Raw genomic sequence first — 27574 nt, forward strand, 5'->3', positions numbered from 1 at the left:
ATTAACGAAACAGAATTTGATGTAAAATATATCTTTTTATTTAAAATAATATTTTTTTTTTACCGAAGGAGTTGTTTTACAAAGACACTTTCCTAACTGGTTTATGTGTTTTTTTTAAACACCGTTTTACACCTTGAAAGTGGAATTATCCTACTTGACAGATTCTGCATTGGTCTAGACCAATTTTTTGCAGAATTTTTTCTGGCGATGTAAAATCGGTCGCCGTTTGATGTACCAATTTCATTCCAACCTTCCAAATGTGATAGGGCCTTTAGGACCTCATCTGGTCGCCGGATTGGAATAAATCAACAGAATAAATCAAGTAGCAAATACGATCAGTGAAATTTTTCCGATTGGTACGTAATAAGCGTAATAACATGCACCATAACAAAGAAAACAATAAATTACCTTCACTTGAAATCAATATCAATCTTGTGACGAAACCGTTTGACGCGCCTGACACACTGGCTACACTGGCCGGGCGAAATAAATTATTTGAAATCTGCCGAATGTAAAGGAAATCCAACAGGCAACACTAGATACGACGAAAGACAAGTGCGAGAGAAAGTTTATACGATTCTAATTGGAGACATACCTAGTTAGAAGGGACGAGAAAAGTAAACTAAGTTAAGTGTGTTAGAGCAGAGTACCTTTTAATATTTGTAAAAATGAAGTCAGAACCGTTTTCAAAGACGGTTAACGAGAATCTATCCTTAACATTAAATCATTACTTACTTACTTATCCGGCGCTACAACCGCTCAGTCCGTTATCCCGGCCTTAATGGCGGACGCCTCCACGCCATCTTGCCACCTCAATTTGGGCCTACCACGCCTCCTCTGTCCTTGTGGACGGCCTAAAAAGACTTTAATTTAATTTAACATATTTTATTTTGCGATGCGTGCAATGTCAGTTATATCAACTTGTAATTAATGGGAATAATTGAACTACATGAAATGCAACAGTAAATCAGCCTTACCATGTATAAGAATAACACCACAGGACGAAATTAATTTTGCTGAGCTTTACGGGCTCTACAAATATCAATATTTTCACAACGCTTGTTTCAGATGGGTCAAGATGAAGAAGAACAAGGCCTCAAATACCTATTTTGTATGAAGCATGAAGTATCTCAAAGCTACATCAAAAATAATAATAGTAATTTTATCCTTCAATTAATTCTGCTACTTATTCAATATTAAAAATAACCTTTAATTTGATGACTCTACCACTCAACATGCCTCGTACGAAAGTTTTATACCTTTGGCCAAATATATCCCCGCAGTAGGAATGCATACACAAACAAACCAAAGACCTTTTAGTAAACTCGCTACGAAATTCTTCCCATCCATTTCGGTATCCAAAAGCCTACCCACTATACCAAGCGCTCAAAGCAGAATCCTAACCAAAAGCTCTCCCAAGGAATCTCCCCCGAGGCACAGCGCAGTGCACTTTCGAATGGTTTTTCGGTTTCGGTTACGGATGGCAAACGAATATAGAGCCCTTGCCCATAAATAACGACAACGATGCATATTGCAAGCGGCACTTCATTCCTGGTGCACCGGATACAAACGCCACAAGAACGAACGACGGACGGACCACATACCTATGACCGGTTTCGGTGCAGCTGGAATGCCGGAATGTCTACCGGTTCACCGGGTGTTTATGCATCGGATGCATTTTTTCCCTTTCGATTAGGGAGTTTTAAAAGCCTACCCTTAACACAGTTACCCGATGTTGTAGCTGCAATGGATATAAAAAAGGGAAATACTAAATAATCCACCAATGCCGCGGAAACTCCACCAACGCACAAACACAGCACACGCGACCGTAAATAATCGTCACGTGTTGTGTGAAAGCTTTCCAAACCCGAATCCAACACCCTTGAATGCATTCTCGGCTAGTGTGTCCACTTTACGATATTTCCACTTCAATGTTTATTTCGACGTTCCAACCACGCCACACGCGTTCCTGGATGCCATCTACGCACACGGTGGCGGAGAATTGATTGTAAGATATTCATTCTCGAGTGTCCGATGGCCATGGCGTACCCGTTTGCCATCAGGAATGCAGCCGGCACGATCGTGCACTACTTTCGCAGTAAAAGCAGTGCAGGATCTGCGTCCAATTCCAATCCAATCATACTGTCGGTGTCAAACATACACACACAAACGCACACATGCCGCTTTACGAATGCAACCCAAAACTCGAAACCCTCTCAACAGCAACAAAAAAGCACCAGCACGAAATAATCGCGATCAAGCGGAAGCAGTAAACTCTAAGTTTATTATTTGTTTGCTACTATTTGTTTCCGGCGCATCCGGAACACCACCCGGGATGGCACTGGCGCACTCGCGCTGGCGAAAGATGCTCTCGTAAACAGTTTTCGGAAAACTATCGGAAAAGCGAAACGAGTCCAATTTCCGACAAGTGCTTCGAGGATTGTTGTTTTATCTGCTACAATATCACTCTGCCGGGGTGCTGCTGCTGGTGCTGACTGCTGGTGCATGTGGAAACTACGGGCACGGATGCAGCGGATTGCACGGACAACGGCAAACGGGTTGAGGCTGCAGACAGCAGCAAAATAACGAAACTTTTCCACTCCCGCGCAAACAAACCCGATCCACTTTTGGCGACAGATCAGCGCGGGAACACCGCGGGTGATAGAAGCGTTTACGGTACCACAATGTAACCGGACATTGACTTTGTTATCTTCAGAGGCTCGTACCTCCACGAGCCACGTGCGCGGGAGTGGTTCCCCTTTTGTTATCCACCGGAAGTTTTCAACCACGCGTTAGAAATAAACAAAGCTAATTTACTTTGGGTTTTATTTTGGCAAGCACTTTCAAACAACCGCAATCAATTGCACCAGGAATGTGACGTTCGTATGCGACGAATCATAAACTACATATATTTTCATCTACAAAATATGCTCTCTTCACTACTTTCATCCAGTTATCTGTTCTTCGCATCGCACGATACCATGTACCAAAAGTGTCTCAGTGTTCAAACACTTTTCCGGTCATAAAAGTTTCAATTGTTGCCCCCTCGATTTCAACCCAGGAGTTGGCTAGGAAGGATATACCTGATGTATTTGAGGTTGTTTGTCTTACCACAGTCCAGTGTCTGCGAAACTATTTACATCGAGTCGTGGAATAGAAAGTAATTTCTTGCGAGACAAATTGTTTTCCAACAATGACGAGCTGTTTCCAGAACTTTATATTTTGTCTATTGCAATTACGAATCAAACGAAGTTCACTAGCCTTGGCTTGCGAATAGTACCTGATATTTCATTTTTAGATTAGTTTATTGGCAGATCATGGACATAGGTTTGGAGGTTTTTTCAGTGGCAAGAAGGTTTTGTTTAGATGGTAACAAGAAGTCACAGAATGTGATTGTTGATATGCTCTTCTTCTTTGTCGCAACAACCGTTGACGGCCAAGGCCTGTCCTGTACCACTAATTGGCTTGGCTATCAGTAACTCATTGATTACCCATAACAGGAGAACCAGATCTACGTATGTTCGTATATATTTTTATTTTATATTATTTTATTTCATGCAATTTCCCCAATTGTCGAAGTTAAAGGTCATTTGCAAAAACTTGTTACGTTCCACATTTTAATTTCGTATGTGCTAATCTAATAACCACCAAGCTTGCCAAGAAACACAACTGCAAGCAATCGTTCATATTTGCTTGAATAATTTAAAACTTCCCTTAGTATTTGCACTCCATATACACTCGTTGCACTAACGTCACTTGAGTGCAACTGGCCATAATTGCACCTCGAAATGTTTTTATAAGCAGACATTTGTTATTCCAATGGGACGTAAAGATACACTTAACTGTTTTTTTTCTGTGCCTCTCTCATCAAACAGTGTCTGTTGTCAAAGCATGATGGTGTGCTTCTAACATTCCCAAGCTAATGAGTCAATATTGAACCGGGTTTATGTAATTTAACGCTAAGGTTGATAACGTTTTACAATCTCAAAATGATTGATGTATTGATCAATATTCAAGATTTAAGTTAGTTCTCTGATACATCGTTTATGTTGCTCTATTTCCAGTGATTTTGTGGATATTGCAGAGGTTTCTCTTTACAAAAAAGTAGGTTATGATGAACATTTCTAAAGTCATCAATCCTTTTAACGGTGCTCTATAAACAACGCTATACTTGCAAAGTCATACTCTGATCGATTGAAGTTAACTTCAAAACATCGTAATGGTTTGAGGACGTAGCAGCAATAGTTGAACTTCTTGTTTTCAATTAACATTGGACAATCTATGGATGCAAATGCAGCGTATTGTAGCGTATCTGTCTATTCTTAATGATCAGAATTAAATGATTTTAAACTGTACAATGCCATTTTCATTGTACATTTCATTAAGGCTACTTCAAGATAACGATTGTTTTGTGCAGGAATGATTTAAATGCGGCTTTATTGATAGGCATCGATAAATTCCCTGCATTTAGAATAAGGTTACCTGAGCAAAATTTTGTTCTACGGCGATCAGAACCAAATAGTTGAAGCTGTTGAAAACCATATCGCTAAAGCAGAGAAGTTAGAAAACCGATACAAGGCCTCCGACGAACAATTGCTACCAATTTTGAAACCCAGAAAGTAGCCTAAAATGGAGGGCGCCTTGCCACAATAAAAGTAAATACACCATGTCTGCTTGCTTCCAAACTACAGGGAAATTAAAAGCATAGCTTAGCTAAAAAACTGTAGTTTTCATTAGTGATATTCTAATGAGGAAGAAAATTTATCAAATTCCAACAATATTTTTATTGGTAAGTCAAAATGTCACTCTAATTCTTGTAAAAAACAAACCAGTAAAAAACCGTTAAAACCAATTCAATTTTCAAACTGTTTTGCACTGGGTGAAAACAAACCATTCCTACCCCTCTAACTTGTACTGCCGCACACAGCGAAGGCAACCTTCACCCCGATTGCTTCTCAAGCTTGAGTTGGCTGCTTTAATCCATTTTTCGCCTTAAATCGGCCTGTTTAATCACGTTTCAGTTTAAAATAATAAAAGATTATTATTTTAAAGCTAATTTAATCGAATTTCATCACAATCGATTTAGCGCCAAATTTGTTTTGACAGCACGGTTCATATCCTCACTCACACTAATGCACAACTGAAGACGGCACGCACACCAACTAATATCGCCCTATAAATTTGTGTTTTCTAGCTAGTGATGGGCCTCCCGCCCCTTCGGATGGGATGGACACGAAGCGGGTTTCAATGCAAAGAACATGTGTTTGTCTTTATATGTATATATGGAACGATGATTGTAAAATATCTTAATTTCAATTGCCATTTTTCAATACAATTTGCGTAAGCAAGCAAACTCATAGCGATCAATTTGCACACATTCACCCCGTACCAAACCTGACAGCCAACGGTAAATTCCTGCCCCGGATCGCAATCGATCCGTCCGCACGGAGCAAGCTCGGGAACGACCCGCTCCGGCACAACACCAAAGAGGCGACCATTTTTCATCGTCACTGAAAAAGAGAGCGTTTTTAACTCAAGCTGGTCGCGACGGAAGGTGCGTTATCACTGCGTATATTTGTGTTCCGTTCTGGGTGCGTATCGAAACGATCGATTGCAGGTGCAGTCGCAGGTCGCAAAATCTACGCGCTGGCCGGATTGTTTCGCATTCGTGTGTTTCCTTGGTGAATATTGCTGGCCCTTGGTGTACTGTTGGTGGTGCAAAATGCTGGCGGCGCTGCTGGTGCCACACGAAGAAAGCTGGCTAAAGATTCGTGACGTTTTTTTCTTGCTTTTCTGCTCTTCACTCCCTTTAAGCTACGGTCGCTTTTGTACGGCGCTCTGCGCGTCCCCGCGTTCGTGATTTTGCCATCCTTTTCACCCTCAACCATTCCCCTCCTCGCCACCCTCCGTCGTTGTGTTGCGTGGTGCCTTCTGTTGTGATGTGAGTGTAGTGTTTCGTGGGTGATAGGAGGCACCTCCAGCGAACCCTCCCCCACCCTCCCCCTGTTCCATTCTGCCAAAACGATTGCCAACCAATCCACGAGCAAAGGAATTTTTCACGGCATACGCGACCCGTTCTCCGTGGGGGCACCGGAAAAAACGCTGAATGGTCTCTTCCTTTCAGCACGACCACCGTGGATATCGATCCTCTCCAACTTCCCGCTTCGGTTCCGGATGTTGCGAGATGCATCTTCCTGTAGCGCATACCTTCACAGTGGAGTGAAGTCTTCCGTTCCTTTCTGTTCCGGGGGTGTGTGGGGAGAGGGGGGCATGCTTTGCAAGTGGCCAGAGGGACAGACATCCAGCAGCACAGTACGCGGATGCTTCGTAGCAGTAGCATGTGCGGCAAGGGCAATAAAAAGGCGAAATAGCGGATCTTTCCGAAGCGCTCGCAACTCCCGCTTTGGGACGACGGTGTAGTACGGTCGAACGTCGTAGTTGATTTTTTTTGCCCGCCCCGTGTGGAGTTTCCGCTACTCGCGGCACCGAAAGGGATGCATACGTACACCAACGCAACGTAACGCGGAGCGGGCAGCGCAGCCTGAGCAGAAACGAGCGAGAGTGAGAGCGAGCCCGAGCGAGAAAAAGAGCAAAGGCGTGTGGAGAAGGCGCCCAAACGACGAGCGAATAGGCGAAATACAGTGCGTGTGTATGTGTGTACGTGTGCGTGTGTTTGTGTGTTTGGTTGTATGCTGCTGCCCGTGTGTTATGTTGTTTGGGCCGTGCGCGATTATGTACGCCCGTGGTGTGCAGCAGGCGCTGGCGGTGAAACGATGTGAAACTATGCTGGAATATACCGAGTGAGAAGAGCGCGTGCACCACACCGAGCTACTCTTCGTTGTGTATGTGTGTGTTGTGTGTCGGTGTGTATGCCCTTGCGCGGCGTGCACCGTATCGGAGAAAACCAATCATCCGTCCAGTTTAAAAACACACACAGACCGTTTGGGGGGAAGAAAAGAAAAACAAACGTCATGTGAGAATCGTGCAGTAGCGGGTTGCCGCCGACGCCGACGCCACGTACAAATCTGCTGGCTACCGTTTCACCGGAAAGAGACACGCCAAAGAACGAAAAACCCGAACTTCCTGGTGTCGAAGTAGGCAACGGTTTTTTGTTTTAGCTTCGAGTAGAGGGAGACTGGAGAAACAAGTCTTGCTCTTTTCTGTCCGTTGGAACCACTAACGTTCTGCTCTTTGTTCCTGGCGCCCTTTCTGGGTCGTTTGTATTTATCCTTATCGTTAAAACTGAACCACGCCAGTGTCTCGTTTTGTTCCGCAGAGGTCTTCAGAAAATCGTTCAAATACGCACCCCGCAAAAAAACCATATCTCGGACATCAAACAACAGCCCACGGGGCTAAATGTACCCCCCCACCTGCTCGGCCAATACGTGGCGGCAAACGACGACCCGAAACCGTGAAAGTTCATAATTTAATTTTAGCACATTTTTTCTCCTCTCGCTCTCTTCCTCTCTCTCTCTCTCTCTCTCTCTCTTCTTTTTCTTCGGCAAACGGATACGCAAATGTATAATTTCGGTGGCACTGCTTTTGAAAAACCCACGCGCGATCCTGCAGGACACAGCAGATACAAGTATTGGTCTTCCCGGACCGGATCGTAAACCTGGCCTTGCTGCAGAGTCGAAGGGCATGTTTACCACTTTCATCGGTTTAATTGGTAAGTTTTATTGTTGGTTGAAACTGCCCGAGAAGAAGCAGGTTGTTTCACTTACATTTTTTCTAATGCATTCCTTCCTAATCGAAACATCCTGTAGGCGATAGCTTAACATTTCACCTCCTCGTCGTACGTAATTTTCTCTGTTGAGCTCTCCGGCTAACCTTTCCCTCATTCCATCTAACCGTTCATCTTGAATCGTTCATTCAAAACGGCATGCCCGCGGTATTGGGCGCCAAAAGCAGGTTTTACTGCACAAGCCCCCCTCTGGCTGCTACTCTCCGCACAACCACAACTGCTGCACACACACTGCAAGTAGAAGAGACGCACATAATTATGTTTTCCGCAATTATGTTACTTCGCAAAGTTGTGGACGCGCGCGCCTCTTATGTATCACATCTTTTATGCACTCGCACTCACTCAATCACAACCGTTCTGGTCGGTTTTGAAATGCACAGAAAAAAATATTGAAATCCTCAACAGAAAATGCTTCATTGGATTTGCTTTGTTTTGTAAAAAATCATCACCCGCCGTAGTAATGTCGTTCTGTTTGTGTAGTTTTGTCATCTGTCATTACTCTGTGTTTTATACATTTTTCTCAATTTACACGTACACCATTTTTTATCATTTTTTCGATCCGCTATGCTATTACACGAAAATCATTACACACGTACGGCCACACATCACACCACCTTCATCATCGTCAGCATCGTCGTCCCGAAGCACTCTCCAGTTCCCAAATGCACGCCACATGCCCATCCCCTACGTCGGCAACTAACGGAAACCAAACCTCCCCCCAGTAACACCCGAAAACAAGACACATTTCTGCGGACGCTAACGGAAGCTTCCAAAATTCTTATCATTCATGAATTTTATAGATATTCAATCATGGTGGGAGGTGCCCTGCATTGCGCACTTTTGTTCGCTGTTTAGTACCACCTTCCAGCTGCCTAGGTTTGACATTGAGGTAAGTGTGTATGTGTTTTTATGCGCTTTAGGGAGAGTTATTCATTCAAATTTTTATTTTGCGCCTGCAGGATCTCGAAGAGGCCCTTCTAACAGATGCCGATGCGGAGGGTGAAGTAGATCTGAAAGTGTACACTGCGCGCCTGCTGCCGGAGCTGATCGTCGCACTGTTGAAGGGCTGTGATGCGCTTGCACAGATCGGTTCACACATCAGCCCGAGCAACTATCAGATGTTCCTGAGGCGTCTGTTTCGTCAAAAATGTCAGGTAGGTTAAAGAGGGTCAGCTCCAGCTAGACAAAACAAATGGAAACTCCATTCAAATATATTCTCACCGTGTTCGTTACAGGAATATAACGTTGATAATCCGTTTAACACCGATATTGATTTCGAAAAGCTACCGCTTCGTACGAAGATCACAATTTTGAAGTACCTTTGCGACTTCCGGCTCGATTCCGAACACGTCAGCTCCACCTTTGCCGATTACGACGCGGACAGTCTGCGCCTGGAACCGATAGGGTAGGTTACTCAAAATGCCGGTATGCCGCTTCCTTGCTTAATATGTTCTTCTTTTCGATCTTCGGACCAATCAGGTACGATCGCAACGGATCTTCTTATTGGCACTTTTTCGGTACGCGCTTGTATCGGGAAGATTACGTGAGTGGTGGCGGTAAATCGAAAGCGGCCAAATCACCCGTCTGGCAGGTAATCTGCTTCACCGAGGAAGATTGGCGCAATCTAGCGAACAAGCTCGATAACTCCACCAACGCCAAAGAGCGCACCCTGCACGAGCTGCTGGTGGAAAACTTTTTGCCTTACATTCCGAAACTATTTCGCGACAAGGAAAGAGAACGTCGCAATAGGTAAAAACTGCCGTAAGGTATGAGTTTAAATGAAACAACCTTACACGGAGGTTTTGGTCTTTATTTTGTAGACTTTTCGAGCGGCCTAGATCAACACGCATAAAACAGCTGCAGGAAGTAAAAAACCTCCGCCAGCAGGAGCAGCTGCAAAAGGAGCAACAACAGCTGCTACTGGAAGAGGAAGAGATCAATCGGGAAAGCAGCAGCAATCTTACCGAAGTGCAGCAAAACACACGTCTACCACCGGCACCACCGAAACGGGCGGAACTGCTGTCGGAAGCGCGTGCGAAACGAGCTGAGCGACGGTTAGAAGCGAAACATTCACTCGCGAACAACAACTCTCACTAGCAAGGACAGAAAACCAACCACTCTCCCTTGAACTAGACGGCAAACCATCTCCCGTTGGTCACCACACCCTCTCTTGAAACACACACTACACAGCAAAACTCTTTACTACCGACGAGCCAAAATTTTCCGATAGCCAAGGCCAAAGTGTTTTAGGTAGCCCCTATTGCGTGGACGTGGCACTGTCACAGATAAATCCACCAACTCTCCTCTCTCTAGCATGCGCACACGCACATCTACAGGGTACCGCAGGGTTTTTGTACACACAAAGTCCAACCACGGGGGCAAGTGTGTAGTGTGCGATGCTGGCGGACGATAGACGACGACGACGACGACGACAACTACCTAAAGTTGGCGACATTGGCGGGAAGACCGTTTTCGCACACACAGTGCAAAGCAAAAGAATCGGCACTACATGCGACGTCTGATCCGACCCTACTATCCTCGACGACCATCCCCCCCCTCGACCAACAACAAAAACATCGTCGTTCGATTGCACGAGAAAAAAGAAAACCGAACCGTTCCGTGACAGACGTGAGAAGCGTGAAACCATGTTTGTGATTGAAGAATAGATGTGTCGATGCTTTAGTTTTGTTCTGCTTCCTCTAGCGCGGGCTTCCTTTGCTTGCTAATATGTATGTATGCATGTTTTTTTCTCCCGTTTTCTTTTCCCTTTTTTCTTGTTTTAACCGTCCAAAAGTTTCATTATTTCCAACTTATTAACACAGACAAAGTACTTCCCAATGTGTCATCTCATTGTAAGATGTCTTCCCATGTCCCATCATGATTGTCTATTGTGCTAACCCATCTTTCAATAATGAGCATTGTAACAGCCCTTGTTCAAAACGATCCGATTAATACTCCTGTCCTTCCGAACCCGCTACTTACTGTGCAATTGCCAAAATAACTTCCAGACGTGCACTGTTAATAGGGAAAGCTAATGAAACTTTTAACACTCACATACACACACTCCGTTGGTATGCTTTGGAACGGTGCCGTTAATATTTTTTTTGTTCTTCCTTTTTCCCTTTCTATCGCTCTCTCAATTCACAGATCTCGATCGAATTCCGTCACAAGTATAGTTTCGCCAACCGCAAGCTCCCCAGACGAGGCATCCCTTCTCACGCGTGATTTTATTTTTCAGCCACGAAAAGAAAACGCGTTCCGTAGTAGAGCAAATAGTCCGTACCTTTATGACAGCGCCACTAATTTGAGCGGTTCCACTTCTCCGTCAGTAGGTCCTCGGCTCGGGAGGGCCAGACTGTACAGCGCCGCAGCACACCGTAGCGCAACGGGAAGCGTATCGCCAGCGTCGCTAGCTCGCTCCAGCTCGGTCGAATCGTACGCCCGGAGCGAAAGAAGTTACGCCAGCAGCAGCCGAAGTAGATCGGTTGAAAGCGACGGTGGTCTCCACGGGACGGCGGACGCTGCGATCTACAACGATTCGTACTACATTGTAAGCCGGCGCGAGGACAGCGAAAGTGTGCACAGCTTCAGCGACACCGAGGCCGAAAATAACATCAACAGTGGCAATACCGACACGAACAGCAAACAACACCACCACCACCAGCTGGTGGAACAGTCGGAACCGGCTGTCATCAAGCCACTGTGTCAGCAGCGGCAGCAAACGAAAGCGGAACAAAAAGCGGAACGGCATTCCGTTCGGCCGGTAAGCGCGGAGGTAGAGAAATTGTTGCGCTTCAATCAAATCATGGCTCCGACAGCGACGAAACTGCCTGGCCGTCAAACGAACAACTCTCTGTCGTCCGTCACCGGGCCCGTGATATTGCCATTCAGCGAAGGGCCGGCTGCTAAGGGCGGCACACCCAATGGCGGTAACAGCAGCGGCAAAGGAAGTGACGCTGCCGCGTCGGTCACAAATCAGGGCCGTAAAAAGAAGGGCAAGTCAACGAATGTGTAAGTATACTACCATTGGAAGAGCCTGTCCGTCCTTGGTGGAGGTGCTCTAGCTGTATGGAGCTGTATTGTTTAGTTTTTGCACGATAGAAATTAACCCCGTTAGTTGTTAACTTAGTTTATCGCTAGGATTTGCGTTTTAATTATTTCCAAACAATTGATCTATCTTACTGGCCGTGTCCAACTGGTCTTTTTGCGTTGTTCTTTTTCAAGAGGGTTTGAGGTATTGGACTTACTGTAATTGTATAATTGGTCTACTGTAAACCTTTAGTTATTTGCAAACGTGCATTTACTATATTGGACTTACTTTAATTGTATAATTGGTCTACTGTAAACCTTTAGTTATTTGCAAACGTGCATTTTAGCAATGAATATAATCATGAGAAAATGCATAAAGACGTAATGTAACAGTTGTTTGATTGTTTTCCTTTTCTCTTTCCTCCCCTAACCATGCCATTACACACACCACCTTACCTGTAATATCATCAACATATCCTGCACTTGTACATAATCTTACTCCACACGCAACCCAATGCGCACCCGTGGCCCGCTCTGTCGATAACTTGTTGTGCGTTTGTGTGCATTAACTATATTCCCGGCATCCTCTCGGATTTCCTACTACCGAATCATGTATGTGACCATGCTATTATCACACACCCACACACATCCTTCCTGCACGATTCTGACCGGTTAATGTGGGATCATCATCGGTATGAATGTTGGAAAAAACCACACCGCCACTTATTTGCCGTGGCAATCCTGTAAATATATCCCCTATAACCTGTAACACGGCTGCATCTGGCACTGGTGTATCGCACGCGCGTGTGGGTGTGGGTTCTGGTCGGTAAATGTTGTAAACGCACGGAACAGTAATGTCACCTCTGCTGCTGCTGCTAGCTACACCAACAGTAGTTTCACCAAAGCGAACTGTTCCGCCTCCTCAATTTTCGTATCGTCGTCTCTTAGCTTTACTGAAACCGACGAGGTCCTGCAGATCGGTATGCACAAGGTGCTGGAAAGCATCAAGAACCACGACGATGCCTGGCCATTTATGGATCCGGTCGATGAGGACATTGCGCCGAAGTACTACTCGATCATACGAAGGTAAAAACGAAGGTTATTTGCTGAAAACTTTAAAATACAATTATTAAACCGTCTTTGTCTCTACCTCTCTCTCTCTCTCTATTCTTCCGTTTGTAGGCCTATGGATCTGCAAAAGATGGAGGAAAAGCTAGACAACGGGGAGTACATGATTTTCAGTGACTTTCAAAACGATTTTAAGTTGATCGTCAACAACTGCCGGCTATATAATGGTCAAGCAAATGGTAAGTAGTGACGATTTTTTGTTTTTTTTTTTTAATGATTCTAAATGTGGAAAGTCATTGTTAATTACAATGCTGCAAAATGTCACTGTCAATGTAATAAAAAAAAATGTCGTTGTCAATGTCACAAAAAAATCGAACTGAAACAAAATCCATGTCAGCGTCACGTACTGAATTGTGATAATCAGAGGTAATACTCAAAACGATTGGTGTGACCAATACATGCTTCATGACATTTTTGCGACCATCGCTTAGTCAGTCACTATGACTTTTTTACTGTGATCAGCATTGCAAAATGTCACTGACTTAGTCATGACAAATTCCTGTCGAAACAAAATCATGTCAGCGTCGCGAGGTCTACTGTGATGATCAGAGGTGAGACTCAAGCAGTTGATGCGCACATAATGAGACTTTTTTCTCGCTCTGTTAGACCCGACAGACGATCAAAGCAGACAGAGCGCGAAAGCATGCTCATTTTATTGCTTGGGACAACAAGACATATATTTTCCAAGAATGTCGTGATTATCACCGATCGAAAATATCATGACCAAGTGAGTGTCCAAGAGTTGGGTGCTCAGCAAAATGTCACCAAGCAAGTGATTGATCCACCAACTGTTAGAGTCTCATCTCTGATCATAACAGTTGTGTACGTGATCTGATTTGAGCTTCTTTTCAGCCATGATTCAGCCATTGAGTTTTGATGACTGTGTGGGAGCGATTAAAAGACGATGTTCTAAGAGTGAACTAAGACTAACTACATTTATTCGATATTCAGTGTAACCACAGTTGCTGTAACCAATGGCTACTTGATTACAACTAAGACATTGCTATAAGCAATCCACCACAACTGTAACAGTGGCATTTGGCAACACTGTTCACAGCCAGAAAAAAATCATGATTATGCTTGCGCCGGCATTAAGCTAAGCTTGTCAGTCAGAGTATCACGTTGGACCCAAGCAATCGCATGTCGTGTTCAGCATGTCATGACGCACTTTCATTGAGCATCAGCAATGAGCATCAAGCTACCTCGGATATGTTAATTGTTTTCGCTGGTGAAAAGCTCGTGATGCTCATGACATTTTGCAGCACTGTATATTCGACTATATAATGTATGCGTATGTGAAGATGGTCCCCAGTATCATTTTATCTAATTGTATACCTGTTCTTTTGCCCATTTCAACAGAATACACGGAAATGGTCAACAACCTTCAGATTGCGTTTGAACGTGCCAGGAAGAAATACTTCGACGAGAACTCATCGGACGAGGAACTGATGAGCCACGAGTATCCGGATGTGAGTCGCGCGAATGCTGCGTTCAAGGAAAAACCGTCCTCAAAGGACAGCAACAAATCAACCTCCTCCGATGCAATGAACGGCCGTGGACAGCCGCACAGCAAAGGCATGCCGAAGGACACCGGCAAGAGAGAGGCCGGCAGCAAGGACAGGTCGAAGAAAGGCGGCGGCTCCGGTGGCAATGGCAATAATAACATAAGTGCAAAGTCAAGCAGCAGCAGCTCCAATGCAAACTCCAAAGATAACAGTGATGGTGGTGGTGATTCGCCGTCCCTCCAAGGGAAGGACAAACCGTGCAAAGAATCGAAAGGAAAGTCGGTGAAAAGTGGTACGAGTGCCGGGGGTGACAAGAAGGGTGCCAAAAATGTGACGGGCGAAAAGAAGGAACCGTCCGCGCCGGCGGCTGGTGGAGCCGGTTCGAAAAAGAACAAAGCAAATAAACAGCAGCCGGAGGTGGACTCGGAACCGGAACCAGACCCGGAACCGCCGGAAAAGGATAAAAGTGGATCGCGAGTGAACAACAAAACTGTAAAACGCAAGCGCAAGGAGAAGGAGAAAGGTGATAAAGTGAAAAGCAAGAAACTAAAAACCGAAACAAGTGATCATAGTGATGGGGATGATGGGCTGCAGCGGGACGAAGATAGGGTGAATGTCAAAAGTGAAGAAGAGCCCGATTGGTGCGAACCCGAACGGAAACGGTACAAAAAGGATCATCATGGTGATGTGGAAGAGGACGAACCTGCAACGACACCGTTACAGGCAGCAGATGGTAGTGGTATGCGGTTGGCGGGTGGTAAAATGGATGATCTGAAGGAGGAGCAGGAGGAGGAAGATTTTCCAGTGTACGAGAGCAAGAAGAAGGCGGCGGTGAAAGCGCTGCAGGAAAAAGAGAAAAAGAAAAACAGTTCTAAAGTGAAGAAAGAGGAAAAGAAGGTGAACAAACCGCCCAAGGGTGGCAAGGGGAAGGATGCAAAGCGTGAATCGTTTTCGCCGGTACGGCAACGTTCAATGTCGCGAACGCCCAGCCCATCGCAGGAGAATTCGTCGCCCTTCTCCAAACAGTCACCGCATGGGTCGTTGAGCCCCAAGAAAAAAGAATGCACGTCGTCCGATGTCGGTGGGGGTGTGGTGGAAAAAACGGGGTCCAAAAAAGGGAAGGATAAGAGTGGGTCGGAAGCCGATGGGAAACAGCATAAGAAGGGGAGCAGCGTGGTCAAGGCCGGAGCGGGTATTTCGGTTGCGAAGCTGGACAAAAAGACGAAAAAATCCGGCGCCCTTGCGTCTGCCAGCAAGGGTGGTGGCAAGGGCCGGCAAAAGAAAGCGGGTGGCAAACAGAAAAGCTCCCCCGTAGAGCGTGTCGACGAAGGGTCCGAGTGTGAGGAAGAAGCGGACCACAATGCACGACACGAACCGGGCCCTTTGGATACTAATGGGGAGCGAAACGATGAAGCAAGCGATATGAGCGACTTTGAGGACATTGACAATATGCGCGTGAAGCCTCACGACACCAGCATCGAAGAGGAGGAAGACGGTGGTGGTGGCGAGCGGGAGCCGGCGGCGAAAAAGTCGTCTGACAAATCAAAAAACAAAAAGAACAAAACCAGCAAGAAGAATGTGGGGAAAGCTGGCGGTGCTGGGGGCGAGCATCATCGCGCTAAAAAGAGCGGCGGAAGCAAGAGCAAGCAGAAGGGGAAGGATAAAAAGATGGACAAAAAATCGCACAAGCGCGATAAGGCTGGCAAGGGCAAGAAAAAGTCCAAATCCTCCAGCGACGATCGTGCGCACGGGGACGATCGCGAAGCAACGTCGAGCGGTGGTGAGGATGAAGAAGGCGCGGATGGAGGAGAGGGAAGAGTTGAATACCTCGGAGATGCGTCAAAAAGTGCCTCAAAGCCGATGCAAAAGCAGTCCAGGGACTCACGCCTTGCCGCTGCAACGCGATCAATGTCACGTTCGCCCAGCCCGGCCCGTTCGTACTGCTCTGACGGTCGCTCGGCACGCGACAGTGGCGAGGAGGAAGACGACCTTCCGAAGCAAGCGCACGATTCCACGCTTCCACCGACCCGATCGATCACTCCCGATATCAAGGATAAGTTTGATCTCATCAAAGAACGCCGGAATAGGGCGGCCGCGGCGGCGGCAGCAGCGGCCGAAAGCAAAGCAAAGGCCAAGCAGGCGAAAGCGAAGGGAAAGGAAGCAGGTAGCTCGGGAAAGAAGGGCAAATCGTCGTCCAAGGGAGGAGGAGGTGGCAATCGCGGCCAGAAGCATGCGGTGGAAGAAGACAGCAGTGTCAATGCAAGTGCCTCACCATCAAGCGCTGGTGCCAAACAGCAGCAGAAAAAGCACCAGCACGTGTGCGACTCAGAAGACGGCAGCAAGCCTTCCAGTGAAAGTAAATCATCCAGCAAAGGCACTACCAGTGGTGGTGGCTCGAAGGGCAAGAAAAATCGCGATAAATCGACGGCTAATGGTGGCGAGTCTTCCAACGCGAAACCGGGCGACAAAAAACACCCACGCCCAGGTGCTGCTTCAGCTGACAGCACGAAGAAGGTGGACCGAAGCAACGAGTACGACTTCGTTGACGATGGCCCCGACACAAAGCTGGACAAGAACCACGCGAAGTCAGCCCATGCTGCCAGCGGTGGTTCTTCCAAGGCGGGCAAAAAGTCAACGTCGGCGACAGCAACTGCGGCCGGACCGACGGGTTCAAGCGCTCAGAGACATCCTAAAGCGAATTCAAAAACCATACCGCCACCAACGGGAAAAACGTCCAAAACGCCCGCTACGGCAGCGGGCGGTGGTGGTGGTAGTGCGGCTGGTGCAAACATGGAGGAGCTAGAGCTGGAAACCGAGCAGACACTGAAGGACATTAACAAATGGCTGGAAAACACGCCCCGGTTTCCCGAGTACAGCTCGGCCAGCAACTCGCCGTCGCGCTACATCATGGACGATTTCGACACGGTGCCGGTAAAGATTGAACCGGCCGACTTCCGCAAACCGATTCCCCTGTCGCAGCTGCCGGCGGCGAACGAAGCGGCCGCCAGCCCGCTACGTGGAGCAAGTCCCGGGCTGGCGACCATCGCAGCACCGCCGAAAGCATTCTCCCCCAGGTCGGCAGCCAGCTCAAAGGAGCCCAGCGGCACTGCAGCGGGCGCCGGCAAACAAGCGAGCGGCAGCACGACGCCATCCGCCTCTCACGCGAAAGACGCCTCCAAAGGTGAACCGGCGGGTTCCGATTCGGCCGGTGCACTAAAAGATTCTACCAACAGCACCGCTGCCGCAACGGGCAGCAAACCCGCCGGGCCGACGAGTCACACACTGTTGGGCCCTCCACCGATCATACCGCCGCACTCGCAGAAAAAGGAACCCAAAGAACCGAAGCGCAAGTCGCTGAAGGAAAAGCTCTGCCAGCTGGGTGCGGGTGGGCGAAAGCGCGATTTGCACCATCACCGCACCACGATCGACCGGTTGCAGCCGGGCAAGGCCAAGGGCAACCTCATCGGGACGATCCAGAATCTCAACAAGCCGGACGAATTGTTCCCGCTCGGCGCGGGTGGCGGTGCTGGCGCGGGAGGCAGCGGTGCGGCCGGCAACGGTGCCCTGAACAAGGTGAAGGAGGTAAAGAACTCGCTGATCGTGAAGACGGACGAGTCGAAGCCGAAGCTAAGCCTCGGTACCGTGCTTAATACGGAAGGGTTCGGTATCGTGCAGCAGCACAACTTCGCCGACGACGAGGACGATCCGAAGCGTAGCTCCTCGTTGCTGAAGAAGGACGAGGACGCTGAGGAGGACGAACTGCTGATCGGTACCGCAGCGATCGGTGCTGTAAAGCCCTTAATAAGTGCGTTGAAAACTGCAGCGCTGGCGATCACCGGTGGAAGCTCTCCCGCCGGTAGCCGGGAGGGAGGATCGCTCTCGAAAAAGGATGAACCTAGCAACACCACGGCCGCGGGTGAGAAACCGGAACCGGCCAGCGATCTGGCGGTGGCCGGAGAGCCCAAAAGCAGCACCGTTTCGTCGGCAGCGGACAAATTGTTCTCGCTGGAGGATGGAAAGCCGGGCAAGGCGGAGGAAGCGGCTGGAAAGGACGCGCTCAAAGGCAAGGATAAACCGTCCGCCACGCCCAACCTGAACGCATGGATCAAGGCGTTCGGTGCGCCGAAAAAGCCGAAGAAATCGGACGACACCGATGAGCCCGGCAAAGCGTCGCCGGCCAGCGATAAGAGCAAGCCGAACGAGAACACCTCCACCCACCCTTCGTCGAACGAATCGTCCAGCGGCATTGGCAGCCTGCCGACCATTCCCGGCAGTCTGGAAAGTCCCAGCTATCCCACGCTGCCAACCGTACCGCGGCAGCGAAAGGCCAGCACCGGGAGCACGGTTAGCGAGCGGTCCTCGTACAGCCAAGATCCGGACAGTCCCCGCATCGGTATCGACGAACGGCTCGGAGCGTATCCCGCCCCGTACCCGAGCCCGATCGGGGCGTCACCGATCATGACGTCGCCCAAGCTGGACGATACGCAGAAGAGCCCGTACCATCCACTGAACGGTGCGATCAAGGTCGGGTTCTATCAGGACACCACGCAGAAGAGCAGCCCGGAAAAGAGTTGCAGTCCGCGGGATCTACCCTCGCCGTATCCGCAGTACTCACAGCATCTGTATACGTCCAACGCTGCGAACGCAACCGGAACCGGTGGTACTACCACTACCGCCGGGAACAATATTGCCCCCGGTGGAGGTTCCTCGGTGTACGGCAGCTATTCTGCGTATGGGACTACACCTGCCGGTATCGGGTCCACCGGTACAAACGTTAACCAGCCCAGTACAGCAGCGGCAGCAGCTACGGCAGGCAGTGTAGCCGACAGTTTCAAAGGCTACGGCAAAGAGCTTAAATCACCGGTCGATTTCTACGACCAGTACAAACAGCCAGCCTCGCAAGAGTCGGACTACAACTCGTCAATGAGCCCCAGTACAAATCCCAACTCTCCATATCACAACCCGGCGTCATCGCCGTACCAGCAGCAGCCGAACTCGCCCTCCTGCTACCAGCAGCAGCAGCAGCAGCAGCCGCAAGCGTCCTCCTCCTCCCCGTACGGGCATCAACCGTCGTCGATTGCGTCGCCCGCCTCGTCGGTGGGTCCGCTGTCGCCGTATAATGCGCCGGCGGTACCGCACAGTCCGGCTACTGGACAGACCACGCCCTCGAGCGTCAGTGGCCACTCGCCGTACAACCCGGGCCAGGGGCAGTCGCCCTACCACACCAATCAGGCCCCGTCGACGGCCTCGACGTCGCCATCGACCGGTACAGCGGTGGGTGGCGCTGCTGCCAGTGGTGGTCAACCTAAGCTGCAGTCGAAACCAAATACGCCGCTGCACCAAAGCCCCAACTCACCGTTCTCACAGTCAAACCAAAGCTCGCCCTACTCACAGCAGGATCCCAACTCGCCCTACTCCTCCCAAGGTGGCCAGCTGTCGCCGTTCCAGCCGATGTCCCCGAAACCCCAGCAGCCGGCTGCTCCATCCGCTGCCGGCAACACCAGCAACAGCAACGCCAACAATGCGATTAAGCTCGCTCCCCCGATCATCACACCGCAGCAGGCCGCCGCTGCCGCTGGCGTGATACTTCCACCCGAATCTCCCGCCCATTCGCAAGCGACTACGGCCGCGACGATCGGTGTGCATCAGGCACAAAACCTGACCGGATCGGGCGGCAGTACGGGTGCGGGCAACAACAGTTCTGTCCCCTCCAGCACGCCGGGAACGACGATCGCGTCCACACCGATGCAGCTGAACTCGCACCAATCGCCCTGGACGGCGCACCACAATCAGTACAACCCGTACCTGAACCATCCGGGAGATACGGCCGGCGGGGCGGGCAGCATGTCGTCCTCGTTGCCCCCAGCACCGGCTCATATGCCACCATCTCAGCAGGGTCATCTTAGCAACGTGCACACGCATCCATCGCCCGCCCACACGCAGCATCAGCAGCACCAACACCAGCAGCATCAGCAGCATCAGCAACAGCAGCAGCAACAACAACAGCAGCAACAGCATCTACTGCAACACCACCAACAACAGCAGCAACACCAGCAAAGTCATCAACAGCAACACCAACCAAATCATCAGCAAACGCCCCACGGGCACCATCTAGCGACGACACAGCAGCAGCAACAGAGCCATCTTGGCAATCTACTGATGGGATCCAACAACAACCCCTACACTTCCACGTACGGGCGGCCGTACGATCTCAATTCGGCGTCGGCATCCAACACATCGTCATCAGCTTCAGCAGCAGCAGCAGCAGCAACGGTGGGCGGATCGGGAACGACCGCGACATCATCCAACATTGATCACCATCATGCGCCGCAACATCATTCCCAGCAGCAACAGCAGCAGCATCTTCATCATCAGCAACACCAACAGCAGCATTCGGCGCCACATCATCAACAGCATCCGAGTTTAAGCGGCATCAGCAACAAGAACAGCCCTAGCACGGCCTCAATCACCAACACTTCGAAAGTACCTGAAATGATCAACCTAGGCTATAGCGAACCTGATACCAATAGCAGCAAACCGGCGCAGGACGTTCCAATGAATATGGAATCTTCGGGTGGTTTGGGCAAGGAGAAAGCAGACGGTACGAAGGACAACAAACATTTGCAGCAGCAACAACAACAACAACAACAACACCAATCTTTCGATCATCATATGGGCATGAGTTACGGAAATCCGATGGATATTTCCATCAGCAAATCGAAGGCGTTCGATATGTTTAATCGTGCGGCGACGATGAATTTCCCGCGCGGGTTCGGTGCTCCGAGCATCCATCAGCCGGCACCCGCTGGCAACGTTGGGGCCAACAGCACCGGCGGCTACGATCATCACCGCTCGTTGTCACAGGCGGCCAACATGAACAAGGCGCACGATATGAGCGGTGGTGGAGCAGGTTCGGCGTCGGCTAGCGTGTCCACCGCACCAACCGGCTACACCATGCAGCCGGCGGGCGGGAAACCTGCCAATCAACACCCAGCGGACCAGCTGCATCTGCCCCGCTACGATCAACGCAGTCCGCAACATTTGCAACAGCAGCAGCAGCAGCAACAACAGCAACAGCACGGTGCAACATCCGCTTCCTCTGGGTCATCATCGCAACCAAGCGGCAGTGGCAACGCGTCGGCAGATCTCAGCAGCGCGGGCGGCGGCTACAAATCATACGGTGTACCGGCCCCTCCAGCCTCGTCCGCGTCGGCTTCGCTGATGGACCCGGCAATACGCAATCTCACCTCCCTGTCCTCCCTCTACAACCCGGACCCGGACCGACTGCTAGGTGGTCCCGGTGCGCCATCCGCGACCACAGCCGGCGGCTTCTACGACAAAGGTATGCCGTCGACTGCGCACATGTTTGGCAAAAACCTGTCCCAGCCGCCGGTCGCGTCCTCCTCCGCTGCCACCACGTCGGCCCTGCAGCAGATGTTCAACAACACCATGGCGGCCACCACGATGGCAGCGTACAATGCCAACCGGGAGCAGCCGAACGTTGGCTCCTACGTGCCATCGCCCAACTATCACCATCCGCAGCAGCATCAGCAGCGGACCGACATGATGAATGCAGCCAACATCCAGCCGCAAAAGATGTCCCACAATGCCAACGTACCGTCGGCGTCAGGCGGCGGTGCCGGTAATGCGTCGGTCAACAGTGAACCTGCGCCGCCACCGGCCAAACCCAAACGCTCGCGGAAAAAGAAAGACCAGCTAGCGCAGGAACAGGCAGCGGCGGCGGCGGCAGCAGCGGCGGCAGCGGCAGCGGCAGCAGCCCAACAGCAGCAGCAAACGCTGCATCAGCACGCAATGCATGCCGCCCATCAGCAGCAGGCGCTCGGTCCCCATCAAGGATTCCCCGCCTACCCTGGGCTAAAACCATCCAATTCTACCTCCTCCGGCAATGGTGGTGCGGGTGGTGCTGGCGGTGGTCCACCCGGCATGGGTTCGGCTTCCTCTGCGCCCGGTGCCGTTGGGAATCCGGCGAGCAGCGCGGAAACGTCCGCTATCTCGCTGAAAACGGCCAACATCGTTCCCGGCAGCGCGTTCAACTTTGGCCCCGGGCCGGCCGGGCTCGGTCTACCACCGGGTGGCCTTTACGGTGACACGTCTGCCAGCACGTACCTGGAGGAGTCGTACCGCAACTCCCAAAATCCGTACTACCTCCCGCCCAGCCATCGGGGCACAACGGCGGCGGGCTCGGGTGGCACCGGTACCGAGGCCGACAAGCTTGGCAACCCGATCGGCTCCCAGGCTACCCCGCCCGGGTCGGTAGCGGCGGCTGCCGCGGCCGCTGCCGTTGCCTCCGTGCACGGCCCACCGCCACCGACCGCTGCCTCGCCGTACCATCAGTTCCTGGCTTCGCATCACGGCACACGCCCGTACCAGTTCATGAACCAGTTTGATCCACTACACCAACAGTACCTGCGACAGGAGGAGCTTCGGGCACAGATGATGATCAACCAGGGGCTTCTGGGCGCGCCGGGTGCCGCTCCGCCCGGTGCGTACGGACAGCCCGGTTACCATCATCCCGCGATCGGTATGCACAAACCGTACGACGCGATGAACAGCATGAACCGCTCGCCCTTCCTATAACATCCGCAACCACCGGTTGGGGGTGAACTTTTGGGGAAAACGGCACCAGTTGGGACAGAGATGAATGGGAGCGAATGAAAACAAACAAAAAAAAAAAACGATGTCCCCCTTCTCGTCCTGCATGCAAAGTAAAAGGTTTACTTCAGTTGACATTATCATCCGTTCTAAGAACGATGTACGAAGGGTAGAATCAGTTTGTGCAACCTAAAATGCTTTGCGAATCTGTATTGATGTTTTCTATTTTGGGGGATTTTGGCAGATTATTTAACTTCTTCTAACCTTTTGCACAGAGTGGAATAAGAAAGGTAGTGTTGTTTCTTGAATAATTCATTAAAAACTAAGCAAAAAGTTACACCTATCACATATTGCAAGGGTCCACCGCTAATTGTCTTTGAAAGGTTGAATTTACTTTACATTTACTTCAATTTAGTATGTAATGTTTTTGACCTCTCTATCTTATTTTCTTTTTTTTTTTTTCGTTTTGTCATCAGTCCAGACCGTTTTTATTTTTTGTTGTCCCTAGTTTTGTATCATTGTTATGGAAATGTTGCAAGATATTGTCCGTTGCTTATACAATATGTTTATTCGTCCCAGTAAGGAACAGGGGGAAACAGCATAAGTTGAAGTATTTTGCTTTACGTGTTTTTTTGTATTGTCTTTCCGACCAGAACTGTGTTGGAATAAGGTTGAATTGTCTCATAAAACTACAAAACCTGTGTATATTGGTAGATTCGTTCACATTGTGCAAACGTCATGTTTATGCCTCGTCTTGGGCGATGATGCAGTGATTGCGTGATAAATGTTTGTCGCTGCTAAAGGAAAAGCGGCTATTATCCTATTTTGGTGTGTGGTGTCTCAGAATGTTAAAAACTGCAAACGGCTGGGTTTTGTATGAATTAGGATGTTTTTAATAACGTAAATTATGTACTCAGTTATGTACAGTATGTGGAGTATAATTTTGGTTTTTTTCGTTGTTATGGTCTTAAATGTACACACACACACACACACACACAATTGAATATTCTCAGAATTGGTCGAGTGTGAAGGTTTCAAGGGCGAAAATATCAGACAGCACTTAACTTTACCCTCAACTTGTCGAAGCTACTTAGCCGCGATTCTGCTTAAGTTCTGCTACATAAATATGAATTAACTAGTTCCCTTACTACCAAGAAGATACATTACCACATTCCCTCGTTTAGTTTCCTTCACTTTTCAAACAGAAGTATCCATTAATGGTAAAACATATTTCATCATTAACCGTAACACTCACAAATAATACCAGTCGATAGTTCGAATAAGTAAATATTGAAGAATATTCTATTATAACGCAAGCAGATGAAAACAAAATGGTAACCATTTCGTTAAATACAGTAAAAGAGCAGCCACTCGCCACCCCCCAGCCCCTGTACTGTACGCCTTATTCGTCAGCGTAACTTCCACCAAAAAAATGTGTGGAAACGGTTCATCATCGTTTGTCTGCATGCAAACAGAACATAGGAAACTAGAAGTTTATCGATCTAAGCTAATGGAGAATTTAAAATAACACAATAATCAAACCCCCGAGCAAAGCGTAACGAGATTAGTGAGAAAGAAAGAGAAAGATAAAAAACAGATATAAAAGGCAACAAATTTGTTAGGTGTTGAATAATAATCAAAATTTGACTATAGGATCTATTTATATTTGAAAATTTATATCATTGCTACACGATCTGTATCTGGATTCTGATCCTTGTTGTGATCTTTCTGTACGGGTCCTCCCCTCAGCACGTTTATCAATCACATGCGTGAAAGAACAAAAATTGTGTATTTTCTCTTACTGTGGTTATACAATTTTCATTTCTTTATTTTTTATGTGTGTGAACAAAAGTAGAAACTGAGCGGACGGAACAAAAACAGATAAATTGATCATGTTCGCTTTTCCTTTTCTTCATCTTATGTTCTTTGTTTCTAGCTCTCTTTCTCTTTCATACAATTAGACCGAGGGCATTGGAGAAAATGTAAAAAGTCGTTTTTTAAAAGCACATCAGTAGTTACAGCAACACACACATTAGACGATGACGATCGTAATGAACATTGCGATCGTTTAGGTTTCTTTTTCACCTTAGTAAGCCTTTTTGTAAATACATTTAGTCGGATAAAGAGTGCGATCCGATCGCTCTTGGTAATACGATCTGTAGGCGGCGAACCTTCTCCCACGACCAACTGTAGCGTTTTCTTTGCTGGAAAGGAAACCTTACATACACTATAAACTCTTCCGTTCCTTGTATAGATGTTGTGCGTACTGGTGTGCGTAGGTTAAGCTAAACAACTTGTTAATTATTAGAACAAAAGAACAAAAAACAGGCATGCGCGCAGTCTGTCGAATTAGCGTAATGTGAATCAAGGCGAATCACAAAAAAATCGTTTGACAAAATGCGATTTTAGGGAAGAACATTGCTATAGCCATCGGAATATATATTAGTTAATACACGTTTTAAGTATAGACTCTCCTACACCTCCACAGCGTTTCACACCAGTTGGGGATGTGGGCGAGTGCGTACACAAAAAGAATCGTATTAAGTGGGTAGTATAAGTTATTAAACGATACAAGACAACACAACAATTGTACGCAACAACGGCATAAAGAACTGTTTTCGAAACCGTACATCTAGTGTAGTGCAAACCCGTGCGTGTGTGTGTGTGTGTTTGTAGGGTTAGTCGTCAGCTGTGTGTGCCTGTCGTCGTGTGCGCATTTCATAATTGCTGTGTTAAGGATAATTAACAACAGGAGCTAAATTACCCCTTACAGGAAAAGAAAATAATTCTAGCAAAAGTTAATTCACTAACGCATATGTTAACTGATGATAATAGCGCGTTTGAGTTGCTTTGAGTAGCAAACTTTGTAGAGCAAACAAACCAACAGCATCCACCACAAAAAGCCTTGTTTGGTTAAGAAAGCTGAAAGATTTTTTGTTGTTGTAATGTTTTCGGGATTTGAAGGGGTAGTTAAAAACAAAATTCGACAAAAACAATATACATATTCAGCATAAACATAGGAATTATGCAGTGAGAGATGTAAACAAGGAAAACACGGCAGATCAAAACAAAAAAGCAGCAAACGCAAGATGTAATCAAGATACATATATCTACGTTAAACGTCCGTTTTTTTTCTTCATCGCTTCAGTCACTCTTATGTTGTAATCCCATATTTTAATGCAAAATCGATTGTAAAGTGTGAAACAGTAGTGCAAACAGAGGTAAGAAGTAAGCGAACATCGCAGACATGTAAGACATACATACCTACATACAAAACACATTTAAAAAAAAGAAAACAAACAACACACACCGCGAAAAATAAGAGAAAATATAGTGAATTTAAACAAACAACACGAAGTCAATGAATACGCGAAGAGAACGATCATCGTACGAAAGAAATCAGGTGCATTGAGCTGTATTGATCCGGACCAGAAATGTAAGTGTCATTAGTTTTCTTTCTTTGTTCTTAATTGTTCCTATGAATCCAGGACTTATACTTTTAAGGTGAACAAACGAACCTATAGATTACGAATCGTAAAGAATTTTCGGACGAAACATAGTCGATGAAAAACATGAGCCGTAAGTCATTTTTTTAAACCAAAGTCGGTTTTATTTATTTTTTTTGATACGCCAGTCCTGAGATGTACAATTTGTTATCGACTGTCTATATTATTTTTTAACATTTGGAAGAATTTTCTTCAAAAATTATTACATGGTTTCCCCCACGAATTATTGGTTGGTTCCCATCAATTTTTAATTGTATCCCATATTTTTTTGGTGCGTTCCCACGATTTTTTGGCCGATTCCCTGAATTTATTGGTTGAATTGTATTGATATCCAATCGGACGATACCAATAAATTATGGAAACGAACCAAAAATCTAAGGGATACGATGAATAAATCGTGAGACGAGCCCAAAAAATTATGGGAACTGACCAATAAATCCTGGGAAACCCTGTATTGAAGATAGCTAGGTTCGAGAAAACTCTCTCTCTCTCTCTCTCTCTCTCTCTCTCTCTCTCTCTCTCTCTCTCTCTCTCTCTCTCTCTCTCTCTCTCTCTCTCTCTCTCTCTCTCTCTCTCTCTCTCTCTTTTCTTTCTGTTGTTGGTCAGCTCATGGTAGAGCACGTCGGTGTGACATGGCCCGTCCAACAATCATTCTCCAGGATGCTCGGTCCCTGGCTGGCAGCCTCCCATCCATGCAGACACCCGATCTCCGCCAGGTGTCGCTTCACCTGATCCAGTCATGGAGTTCGCTGTGCTCCCCTGCGCCTTATTCCGAACTGAGGATCGCTGTCGAACACCTTCTTCGTGGGGCATGAGTCCGGCATCCTCATGACATGCCCCAGCCATCGTATCCTACCAGCCTTTGCCACCGTCAGGATGCTCGGTTCGCCGTACAGCTCAGCAAGCTCGTGGTTCATCCTTCTCCTCCACGCTCCATGCTCGAACACACCGCCAAAGATGGTCCAGAGTAGTGATGGGTAAAGTTGGCAAAAATCCGGATTCGACTCCGATCCGACTCCGATAAATTCGGAATCGACTCTGGAGGTAGG

The 27574-nt window shown here is 48.1% G+C and overlaps 1 protein-coding gene across 9 annotated transcripts; it reads left to right on the top strand.

The window, feature by feature from the left end:
* The first annotated feature begins 5439 nt into the window (after nucleotides 1-5439).
* LOC3289917 (mucin-19) lies at nucleotides 5440-26376 on the top strand. 9 transcript variants are annotated; one of them, XM_061652643.1, is made up of 11 exons: nucleotides 5440-5554; nucleotides 7570-7669; nucleotides 8545-8633; nucleotides 8704-8898; nucleotides 8980-9149; nucleotides 9224-9493; nucleotides 9565-9798; nucleotides 10892-11755; nucleotides 12626-12859; nucleotides 12956-13080; nucleotides 14261-26376. In XM_061652643.1, exons 2-11 carry the CDS (start codon nucleotides 7642-7644, stop codon nucleotides 23002-23004), a joined length of 10953 nt encoding a protein of 3650 aa, XP_061508627.1. In that variant the 5' UTR covers nucleotides 5440-5554; nucleotides 7570-7641; the 3' UTR covers nucleotides 23005-26376. The 9 variants fall into 9 exon arrangements, with proteins under 9 accessions (XP_061508627.1, XP_061508632.1, XP_061508629.1 ...); XM_061652648.1 differs by having other exon boundaries at nucleotides 12722-12859; XM_061652645.1 differs by having other exon boundaries at nucleotides 5460-5591.
* Nucleotides 26377-27574: the final 1198 nt, after the last annotated feature.

The sequence above is a fragment of the Anopheles gambiae genome, chromosome 2 (genome assembly GCF_943734735.2).
Source record: "Anopheles gambiae chromosome 2, idAnoGambNW_F1_1, whole genome shotgun sequence".
Taxonomy (NCBI): Eukaryota; Metazoa; Arthropoda; class Insecta; order Diptera; family Culicidae; genus Anopheles; species Anopheles gambiae.

Excerpts from the sequence above, each read along its gene's own strand:
- LOC3289917 (XM_061652643.1), top strand. The coding sequence starts at position 7,642 with ATGTTTACCACTTTCATCGGTTTAATTG. Across the intron at positions 9,150-9,223 it reads CTGCGCCTGGAACCGATAGG|GTACGATCGCAACGGATCTT; the intron begins GTAGGTTACTCA and ends CGGACCAATCAG. Across the intron at positions 9,799-10,891 it reads GCGAAACGAGCTGAGCGACG|ATCTCGATCGAATTCCGTCA; the intron begins GTTAGAAGCGAA and ends CTCAATTCACAG.